The 11,871-nt window shown below is 37.3% G+C and overlaps 1 protein-coding gene across 1 annotated transcript; it reads right to left on the bottom strand.

The window, feature by feature from the left end:
• Positions 1–1,901: 1,901 nt before the first annotated feature.
• On the bottom strand, positions 1,902–10,107 carry LOC112462675 (fatty acid synthase-like). The gene is made up of 12 exons (XM_025028578.1): positions 9,878–10,107; positions 9,580–9,784; positions 9,343–9,503; positions 8,814–9,131; positions 8,194–8,693; positions 6,478–6,782; positions 5,975–6,394; positions 4,852–5,870; positions 4,461–4,702; positions 3,688–4,384; positions 2,742–3,582; positions 1,902–2,632 (listed from the first exon to the last, which is right to left on the bottom strand). Exons 1-12 carry the CDS (start codon positions 10,058–10,060, stop codon positions 2,466–2,468), a joined length of 5,058 nt encoding a protein of 1,685 aa, XP_024884346.1. The 5' UTR covers positions 10,061–10,107; the 3' UTR covers positions 1,902–2,465.
• Between the last annotated feature and the right edge of the window lie 1,764 nt (positions 10,108–11,871).

Here is an 11,871-nt window from a genome sequence, read left to right as displayed (position 1 = left end):
GTCTCGACGACGGCTCGATCCGTGGCTCGCGGAATAGATCGTGCGACGAGAACCGTAGTTCGCGGAATAAGCGCCGATTTTCGAGGAATCAGAACCGCGTTTCGTGGATTCCTAATCTCCGTGTAAATAAGTGTATATATTCTGTGTAAATATATTCTGTAAATAGACATACGAGAGTTAACTTGAAATAAGCCCCGTTCCCGCGCCTCTAACTCGATCTTCCTTTCTGCTCACGCACACTTAGTATCTATGGAATGTGCTGTAAATTGCCGGCAACAATTAATTTTATCACTTAAATTTTTCAAGTATTAAATTTAAAATGTTCTCTCCTAATAACAATAATATTTACGAACATTTTCACGAGGGGGAATGGGGTATACAAATAAAATTTTGGTTCTAAAGCTTGACAGACTCCGACAAACAAATCGTAGGATATAAGTGTTCAACTTTTTTTACATATGCTTTAAATTTGAAATGTTCTGTTAATAAAAATAATAAATTTTTTTTTTATGTTTTATTACAAAAATGGAAAATTTTAATTTTATTTTATATTTAAGTAAGAAAATAGTTAAACAATTTTCAATCATCTGTTTCGCTATAATCTTTATATAAATAATCATCAAGTACTTCGCAGTCATCACCGTCATCGCTATTATTAGGTTCATTTTCATCATCATCATCAGAATTAAAAATATTAACGAGCCATTTAAAAAAAAAATATTAAAAATTTATATGCTGCAAGTGTAAAAAAAGTTAAACATTTATATCCTACGATTTGTTTGTCGGAGTCTGTCAAGGTTTTAAAAACGAAATTTTTGTGTGCCTCTCCCCCCGTAAAAATATTCGTAAATATTATTGTTATTAGCAGAAAACATTTTAAATTTAATACTTGAAAAATTTAAATGATAAAATTAATTGTTGCTGCCGACAATTTACAGTACATTCCATAGATACTGAGATTTTCGGCGACGTCTGGCACTGTGTTAGACCCGAGATATTTGTCTGTCATTTCATATACAGATTATTAAACACGTATACAATAAGCAAAAAAAATTTTAACTTTACAGAAATAACGTGAATGTTATTAAGTCTTAAGCAGTTATACCCTGATCTGGCAATACTTTAGACCCTACCTACAAATCTGGCAACATTTGCAAGTACTTTACAATATTATATAGTAGAAGCAAAAAAATTTTTAGCCGTACAGCTATGACGTTTCTTACCCTCGATATTTTACAGCTAAGGGCGTACGCCCACTAAACGCACCAGCGGCCAGCAGCCAGAGCGCTTTCTTAATTTGCAAGATTGCCACAATCGTTTGAGGTTGAAAATTTCCTTAAATAAATGACGTTGGTATTTTAGCCAGCTCTCGGTCTATAAGGTTTGTTATATATCCCAATATTGCAAGATTTATATGGACAGATTTGTGTGAAATGTTGATTTGTAGTTTTTACTACAAAAACAATAATATCAGAAAATTTGCGCGAAGTAGATATGATAAATTGGTAACAACGTCTGATTTTCTTAATTATGTTACTTTATTACTTTACTTTATACTTGTTGTATACCTGTTGTTAAAAAAAAAAAACGTGCTTTTTATGTTTTTCATGTAACATATGCTATAAACACATATATATATATTTAGGGCATAATAAGTATTTTTTGTATGTAAATCTAAATAATAAAAAAACAGCAGGTTGTATATATCTGTTCTAAAAAAGAACAGATAGACACAAGTCTAATAAAGAACAATGCCATAATTAAGAAAATCAGACGTTACTAATTTATTATATTCACTTGGCGCAAACCTTCTGATATCATTGTTTTTGTAGTAAAAAATACAAATAGAATTATAAGTTCAAATTAGATCAAAAAATTTTTTTAATAAAGATTTTGTATGGAGCGTGTACACTTAATGCGTTTTTTTAGCCTTTTCTGAAAAAAGATCAGTTTTGTATAAATATATATGTAACAACGTTTTATTATTAGGTTAGTGCAAAAATTTTTAATCTTTAACTTCAAATGTGAATTTCTCAGCTCACTGAATGGTCTGTCTATGTTAATTATAACTTGTGCAATCTCTCTAGTGGTTTTCAGTGGATCCGGATGAATAATAGCTCTTTATTAATAATTATCAACAGCTTCAAGCCGACCTGCTTTATCTTTTAAGCTTTCGTTTCTGCTACGGAATTTGTGAGACCAATGTTGAACTGTATGTTTCTTAGTTGATATTGCGTGCAGTTTCCGAAGCTTTACAACCCAATTTGAACTCACATAAGATAATCGTACGAATTTGCTTCTTTTCTATCTTCAATTTGATAGTTTGCAATAACTTCATATACCCTCTAAGAAGGATAGCACTAGTATGTAATGAATAGAGGGAAGTCGGAACTTACAGTAGTACACCACATGACCTTAATTAAACTCAACTTTATGTCGAAGTACTGTACCAAAATTCAAAATGATTACATCTTATTAAGCTTCGCAAAGGTGAGATTTCGTATCTCTTGTGCAGTCAAAAAAATGTCAAACTCTCGTTCCAGAGTTTGTTTAATTTCCACGGCTATCATAGAGTCCATTCCAAGTTCGGCCAGAGATGAATTTTGACTTACAAACTTCATGTCTTTTATGTCTGTAATATAAAAAATTATTATGATTTTTAATGTATTACTCACAAACTGGTTTGATAAAAAATATAATAAGTATATGCAAAAAGTAAGTTTATACTTTGAAGCAGATACCTAAAATATTGGCGACAGTTTTTATCAGACTGTTAAATTCAGAAGATATTGCTTTTTTCTTAGCTACGACCATGCTGCTTACAACCGGTCGGCTTTGAATTAAAAATTTATTGAGCTCGTCGAGACAGCAAGATATCGTTTGCTGCAAGAGGCCGACGCGGTCGGTAATCAGTTCCTTCCCCTCGTTCTCCTGCATGTCAGCGACGATACCCACGTCACCCACAGATCCCCACTGAATCGCCAATCCGGGTAATCCTTCCTCCACTCTCTTCTCGCACACTCTCTCCATGATAGAGTTGGCCATGCCATAATTAGTCTGTCCAGCGTTTCCTCTACCGCAGGCACCGGAAGAGAATACCACGAAGTGCCGCAGTTGAGAGCAAATCTTTCTAGAAAGTTTGTCCAATGTTTGCGTTGCTCGAGCCTTCGATTGGAAGGACTCCGCGAAAGTCTCCGCGGTTTGATTTTTCAACATGCTATCTTTCAGCACCACACCGAGATTGAATATCGCGTCCACCGGCGTTTTCCTTTCGGTAGTTTGCAAGAGGTATTTGCAGTCCTTGGGATCAGCGACATCGATATCCTTGATAATCAGCACATTTACACCGTACGACTTCCATAGTCGAACTTTCTTGCGTTGATACCCATTTTTTATTCCCGTTCGCGATATCAACACGACATTCCTGGCGCCTCGAAATATTAACCAATCGGTCAACTCCAAACCAAATCCACCTAGACCTCCTAATATAATATAACTTTTATTTCTGAGACAGTAATAGCGACGATATGCGACAATGGGCTTGTCTAGAGGTTTATCTTTTTCCTGGATCTTTATAATTATCTATAAAAATATATATTAAAATTGCACATTATATGTAAAATAGGTAAGTTCTGTAAAACTATTATGAATAATTCTCTATGCTACTATTAATCAATACTAGCGTACTTTTCCCATATGTTTTCCACTCGCCATGTATCTAAAAGCTTCTTCGATTTCTGTTTTCGAAAAAACTTTTACTTGAATTGGTTTAATGACTCCATCTTTAAGACCATCAGCTATCATTTTGGACAACAGCGACTTATACTTGTGATCGCCAGGACGCATCATATTATCGAGTAGAATCCCATGAAAGCTAATACCTTTCTGAAACACAGACATACCTAGCGGATTGTTAGAAATGAGATCAAATTTTCCGATTTCCAGAAAACGACCATTTTGCGCCAAGCAACGAATGGACGCGATTAACTTTTCTTCTGCCAATGAATTTAACACGATGTCGACGCCGCGACCGTTCGTTTCTCGCATTATCATTTGTTCAAAGCTGGTATCGCGTGAATTACCAATATGTTCGTCCAGAATGATCGGAAACATCTTCTTAATAAAGTTCCGTTTGTCTCTCGTGCCCACAGTAGTGAACACCTCGCATCCTTCTTTAAGAGCGAGGTGAATAGCTGCTTGTCCAATACCGCCAGTACCAGAGTGTATAAGTATCTTATTGCCTTTTTTCATTTTCCCATGTATATATAAGGCTAAGTAAACCGTGCTGTAAACGCACGGGACCGTCGCCGCCGCTTCAAATGTCCACGCATCGGGTATCTTCCAGCAGAAATCTTTATCTTTCACAACGACGTTTGCAATACAACTAGAAAGAATAATCTTAATTTAGTTTCAATTCTATAATATTACGCAACGTAATTATTTTTTGGAGCATTATTTACTCGGTATCACGGATTCCCATTACACGTTGCCCATTGGCATCGAATCCTACATATTCAAACCCAAGGGGAGTACATTGAAACCGTCCACGCGAGATCGCTTGAACAGATACTAATTTACCAGTCGCAAGCATTACATCTACGAAATTGAGCGATGAGTAAACCACACGCACCAAATCCTCACGACGGGCTTCGACAGATAGACTGTTCTCTATCCAACAAAATGTATCTAGATTACCACGGACCTATAGAAAAATATCAATTTCATAATACGTGACATATATATAAAACAAAATTTTATATCGTGTGACAATACTCAGAGACAAAAATACATAATATTACTGTACATTGATAAAGTATATTGATATGGTTTGAAAAGATTCGTATGACATACCGTTTGGCATACATGAGCGGTAGGTACGGGTTCGGCTTCCGGTCGTGGTAATCGCAGATGTCTGTATGATCCCCAGGTCTCATTAGATCGCAATACATTAATGAACATATCTTTTTGCAATTGATGTATATAGAAGGGATCCTGTAGAGAAAACTTAGGGACTTTCTCATCTTGAATAAGCACACCCCTAACAAACTCTCCGCCTGGCTCTTTTCTCAAACAGTTAACAAAACCTAATAAACCGCTCTCAAAATCTCTCTCTCCAACAATTATAATCCTGCTCTTTTTCTCGAGTTTATTTTCATCGCTCACAAGCAGCTTTAGATCCTCCAGCCAATTAAAATTATCATTATTTATGTAGACAACAATTCTCTTTTCTATCCAAATTTTCTTTTTTAAAAGCACAATCATTTCTTTGTCGGTGCGCTTTTCAAGAATAACATTTAATTCGTATTGCTGTAAATATTTGGTGTAATTAACTACATCGCATTTCTCACGTGACAACAGATAACCACCTTCTCTCAGAAATGACAAAAGTCGTTCTAACGAGGCTGGTTGCTTGGTCAAAATGTTGAATCCGGCAACTATTAAGGCTTTATCATCTACAGATGGTTTGTTTAAATCTCTAATTGAAATGTTCTGCGATAGATCTTCTGGACTATAACGATTTGGCGATGTTAATACAATGATGTTTGTTTGTATCAATGGCTCATCACCAAAAGCCTCAAGCAGCAACGAAGAAGAAAGATATTCTGGTGCGACATCGTCGACATCTTCCACTAGCTCGATGGTTTTCACTTTGATGATTTGATGATCTTCCAGGGCGAGTTGCGCCGATATTCGAATCGCTTCGTTCAAAGAAATCTTAGCGCGATCATGATGAGCTACAAATACGTGTTCTTCGATAACAACATTCTGAGCCAATCTTCGGCGAGAGATCTGAGTGGTTTTAATGCCTCGAATCTCTATTCCGCCAGCTATAATAATGTCTAGTTCTCTGTATATTCGTATCGGTAATGCTGCAATAAGACAAAATAATACGCCTTATATATCACATCAGAGATTTTCTTACGCGACATTCGTCAAAACAAAATAGCTCAACAAGTGATTGAAGAACACTTACTTTTATCCTTGCACGTCGTATCTTCCACGCCAGCTACGATGTTTCGTAGCATCGATGCATGAAGCTTAGGATTGATCACCAACTTCTGAATACTCGTAGTAACACATAAGTCTCTAGTATCATACCCAAAAGTAAACATCTGTATCATAGTATCCATAAACGTTACCCAATTTGTTTTCCAAACAATATGTCCTTTATTGCCTGAAATAGATGCGCTATGTAATCCGTGAAACCAGCCGCTGTACTGGTAACCACGCAGTCTCAACTCTTTATAGATATCTCGAGCAGTCATATATTCTTCTTCATCGTTAATCTCCGGTAATAGATCTGTCCGAATCATTTCCTGTTCTGGATTCGATATCTCGTGCACTGTACCTGTCACAACAATGCTATCTCTTTCGGTTATTTCAAACTTCCCATCTGTAATATTGTTATATATTCGATTATTTTACATAAATTCTTACACGATTATGCTACTTTAAAATAACTCATCTCATAAATACCTTTCTGTATCGCAATCATCAATTTTACAGCATTACTTTTCGTCAAGTGAGTAGCGCGAATAAAGTTTACATCTCGAAATATTATCGGTATTGTTGTGTATGTTATCCCTTTCATCATACCGAAAGTTTGCCAAACAAGTACAAGATAACTCGTCGCGGGTAGCAAATTTCTTCCATCGATTATATGACCGTGCATATAATAGTAGTCCTCATCGTCGAGTGAGATTTCGACATATCTTTCTCGAGATTTTATGGACATTTGTGTTTCAAAACACGGTATATACCAATCTTTGGAGTGATCCCATCTAATGTGGCATTAAAATGCTTGTTTGTACATTATATAATTACATATATAAGAAATATATATTATTATTTGTACATGTAATATATATTTAAATAATAATAACAGCTTCGATAATATTAATTTATTACCTAATAAATATAATTATAATTAATAATATATATTATATTAATAATTACAATATAATTATAAATAATATAAACATATATTTGAGAGGAGTTCCTCCGTAGCCCTCGGCGGGGGAACAGGTGGATAAATGGTAGGAGAGTGAAAGGAGATGAAGGGAGAGATTGAGAGGTAAGAAAGGTGTTGATTGAAGGGGGTAGATAGGGGAGTGCAAAAAGAAGACGGAAGAATGGAGGCGAAGCGGAAGATGACCTGGAGGAGACGGGAAACGTTGGTGAAGTGGCACGCGGAAAGTGAGGTTAGGGAGAAAGGGCGGGATTAAAGGAATGGAGGTAGCATCCCAGGTTACACGACAAGGGAGCTGAGCGAGTTGGCAGCAGGGAGTATCGATTGGGCGATCGATCGATTTGTCGCGAGACAGAGGGATTGTCGATGGTGGCGCGGCAGGTATGGAACGGAGCAGGGAGTCGTCGCGACAGTTCGATGGATCGAACAATCGAAGGGGCCTGGACAGATAGACAGGTAAATAGGTACGTGATGGAAAGAGAAGGAGAGAGACGGAGGGGCAGAACGAAGAAGGAGAAGAGGTGACGAGCGTGCGTGAGCTGGACTTTGGAGGCAAGGAGAAAGGAGCTAGGGGAGTAGATTAAGAGTGAAGATGGACGAGGATAAAGCGGTGGAGGCGAGGGTATGGATACGGACGAGGAAGAGTGCCATAGGAAGAAAGGAGAGTAAGAGGGAGGCGGGAGGAGCGGAGACGGAACAGGGAGGAGGGAAGGCGGCGAGCGGGAAAAGGGAGAGAGAAGGAGGGAGGGGAGGAGAGCAGTGGCAGAAAGGTGGGAAGCGGAGAAATGACAGAAGCAAGGAAGGCGGAGGGAGATGGCTGGAGTAAAGAGGAGGTGAGGGGAAAAGAAGTGGGTTTTTGTTTCAGAGCGAAGACAGTATAGGAAGAAGGGAAGGCGGCGAACGGGAGGAGAGAGAAAGAGAAAGAAGAAAGGGAAGAGAGCAGTGGCAGAAAGGAGGGAAGCGGAGAAATGGCTGAAGCAAGGAAGGCGGAAGGAGATGGATGATGAAAGACGAAGGAAGGGGAAATAAATGAAATGTAAGGTCGCATATGGCCAGGGCGCGTAGGGGAGTGATTTGTAAGAGGTTTGGGTACATTCCTCATAAAAAAACGCCTTGTAAACCCTACGGGGATACACAATAAATCTACATACATATAAACATATATTTATAATTTTTTTTATGTAAACATCATCTAAATTGCGATTTCAAATAATATCTTGTACCTGATCGATGGGGAAATCATAGGAGTTCCTCGACTAACAGGATATTCCACTGGCGGGTATAAATTAGCAACTTTCGGTTGTAAGCCACAGTTATACAGCCTTCCAATTCCTTGTAAAATTACGTCAATATTTTGTTCAGTGCGTCGAGTCAATACAACGTTCATTACTTCCGAACACAAGGATTCTTTCAGAACGTGCTGCAGAACGCTATCTGGCGCAATTTCGATGGTCACTGCGTTACTTGAAATTAGATGCGTTGTTTGTTCAAAGAGAACGGTATTTATTATACTATGTGTATGATAGTCCGCCGATGATAATTTGGATGCTGAGGTGAACCATTCGGTGCGAGGTATGGAAGTGCTGATCCATTTTAGACTCCGTTTCTTCGGCCGTGATATTACTTTGTTTAAATTAAGCAAAAGTTGAATTTCCACAGATGCGAGATAAGAAGTGTGATACGGTACATTGCAGTGTACTTCTTTCACGTGAATATTATTGATCTAACAATACAAAAGTACAAATTTAATATATGCAAATGCGGCAAGTTCGATATTTTAGAGATTATTAAACAAAGTTTTCCATTCGCTTATGAAATAGGTATGAGAGCTATTTAATCTTACATGCAAGATTTTCATAAATTCTCGCACGGATTCTGTGGGTCCACTCACAACGCTGCTATTCTCGCTATTGCGACATATTATTTCAATATCCACTGGACACTTGTTTTTGAGACACTCGTAATCAAGACTGACAATTGCCATAGAGCTACGAATTATTTTTCCTTTGGCACACGCCAAACCAATAAAATATGCTGATAAAATAGTTTGTTCAATGGTGAGACATCCATCGGCGTACGCGCAACCAAGTTCACCAGCAGAGTGACTAATCATGTAATCCGGAATAATTCCTAATGATGTTAGGAGATCTACTAAACCGATCTACAAATTTATACAAATAATTTTATAGCTGAATTACTTTGAAGAATTTATTTCTAATAAATCAATAAAATGTGGTGAAATAAATGTAGTTATTTAAGATGATAATTCCACTGTAGTAGGATAAAATGACATATATAGAAAAAATTTATATTGCTTCATCAATAAATATAGTATAATTGACATTATTTTCTAGCTTCGAAGTATATTTTACCTGAATAGCGACAATACCAACAAACGCATGTAACGCATCTTCGCACACTTTTTCGTCTGTCTTTGTCAAAATATCCGCGACACCTATACCATATGGTTTTAAAGTAACGTCGCACACTCTTATCGCATTTGCAAAGACGTGAAATTTTAATAAATTTCGACCTGATTTTAATTAAAAAATATATCATTATTTAAATGCTACTGTAAATAAAGTATGGAATATTAAAAACATATATACCCATTCCTGGCCATTGCGAGCCTAAAGCAGAAAATATAAACCAAACAGGTCTTTTCGCATTCTCGCAATTTTGAATTTCCCTTATTGAATCTTGTTGCAAAATATTCAATATAGTGAATCCTCTCCATAAATGACCATCTATGCTGTCCGTATAGACGTCGTGTATTAAACGGATATATTCTATATTTATCGGACAATTAGCGACCTATAATCGAAAATTTTTTAAAGCAAAATGTATGATATAATAATTAATCACTAAAATGATCTTGTTGAGATTTCTTTCGAAATGTTTACTAACATCGTTTAAGAATAACTTCACTGATTCTTCAGTGCTCCCAGATAATATTACAAGTCTTGGCAAGTCATCACTCGGTGTTCCATTGTTTACTTTTTGTTTGAGGTTCCACTTTAATAACATGTGAGCATTAGCTCCCCCGAAACCGAAAGAATTGATACCTATATAACCGTTTTTAAGTGGCATCGGTTCTTCGACGACACGAACAGTACCATTTATTAAGGCATCTATATTTCGTGGTGATGTATAATTGATATTTGGTGGAACAAAACCGGTTTCAAATGCTATTATTGCCTTTAAAAATTAATAACAATTATAAAATGTAAATATGAATTAATTTGTTAAATATTGACTCATATATATTATTGATAAATCAGTAGTGATATGCCACGTTTGGTCGAGCTGGATCTTTATAGCTTAATATTATTCTTGTGTGAATTTATATACTTTTTTCACTAAAACTGGGTGCCGATTATTCGTCGGTCTTGAAACACAGTTTTTCGTTGGAACAATAAGTTCAACATATTTAAATTGATTTAACTTATTGGTGCTAATGAATCAACATCATTTAAGTCACTGTAAACAATTTTTAACTTAAAATAAACTTAAAATAAATCCACAAAAAAATCAAATCTAGTTCAACCAAAGATGGTACATCTTTATTTGTCAAAATTATTTATCGATTAGAATTTCACTTACCGTATATTATATGGAGGGGTAAAAGTCATAGTGGTGTAAGTTAAATTTTTTAAAATATTGGACTTGTGTTGAGGATACAATTTCCGTGCTTTATACGTTCGGGATCAAATCATCTATTATATGTATATTCACGGTTATGTTCACGGTCCAATCATCCTAGAGCGCCCGAAGCGCTATCGTATCTACTATCTAGTTACTTTTGTATTTTTTATCTACGGTCGTTTCTTCTCCGCGCCTTTTTACGGTACACACGTACACGGTACACACTTTTGTCTCACAAGCAATAAATATATCCTGCTGTGTGTATTTCCGTGTGTTTTTCAATACGCCCTGCTAACAGGTTATGGGCCCAGGGATACGCAAAGAATAATCCCGTTGAGTCTATCGAACAGATAAGACGTAAAACGATACGAGAGCACCGATCGTACTACGAGCGTCGGATACTGAGAATCGCTTCACGCTACCGACGAGGGATCGCACATCACGCGGAACTCGAAGCACGGCACAGTTGAATTGAAGTCGGAATTGAGTTAGACGCAAAATTGTAAGCAAGAGGCAACACACACACGTACGTAACCTCCTTGTTGTTGCACGCGGGAATTAAGCTAACCTTTTTCAGAAAGAGAAATGGCTCACACAAATATTGTGAATTCCACACGCATCGAGACACTAAGCAGAGACAATTACGATACGTGGCGCATCCAAATAGAAGCACTGTTAATAAAGAACAATTTATGGGATTACGTGTGCGGTAACAACGTAAAACCTGAACTCGTCGGCGAAGGCGCAGCACTCGCCCGAGCGCAAGATGCACGTAATGCCTGGATTTTGCAGGATCGGAAGGCGAGATCTGATCTTATTCTCTCCATCTCCCCATTGGAACTCAAGCAAGTTCGCGGATGCGAAACATCGAGAGACATTTGGTTGAAGCTAGAAGCCACCTACGCATCAAAGGGACCGGCACGTAAGGCACGTAAGGCAACTTTGTTAAAGCAATTAGTGCAACACAAGCTATCAGACGACGGCGACGTACGTGAGCATCTCTCAAAGTTTTTTGATACGGTCGACAAGCTTAACGCGATGGACGTAGAGATGAACGGAGATCTCCTTACTATCATGCTGCTTTATAGTCTGCCAGATGGTTTTGAAAACTTTCGGTGCGCTATTGAGACACGCGATACGCTACCCGATGCAGAGTCTCTCAAGATCAAGATCATCGAGGAGAATGATGCTAGAATCCGAAGATCGGACCACAACGAATCCAAAGCGATGTTCGCAAAACAAAATCCCAGAAAATC

Source organism: Temnothorax curvispinosus, unplaced genomic scaffold (assembly GCF_003070985.1).
Source record: "Temnothorax curvispinosus isolate PA1 unplaced genomic scaffold, ASM307098v1 QBEX01012672.1, whole genome shotgun sequence".
Lineage (NCBI taxonomy): Eukaryota > Metazoa > Arthropoda > Insecta > Hymenoptera > Formicidae > Temnothorax > Temnothorax curvispinosus.
This window is presented reverse-complemented; position numbering and strand designations above follow the sequence as displayed.

Excerpts from the sequence above, each read along its gene's own strand:
- LOC112462675 (XM_025028578.1), bottom strand. The coding sequence starts at position 10,060 with ATGCCACTTAAAAACGGTTATATAGGTATCAATTCTTTCGGTTTCGGG. Across the intron at positions 8,694-8,813 it reads AATTTATGAAAATCTTGCAT|ATCAATAATATTCACGTGAA; the intron begins GTAAGATTAAAT and ends TTGTATTGTTAG. Across the intron at positions 4,385-4,460 it reads ATGGGAATCCGTGATACCGA|TTGTATTGCAAACGTCGTTG; the intron begins GTAAATAATGCT and ends TATTCTTTCTAG.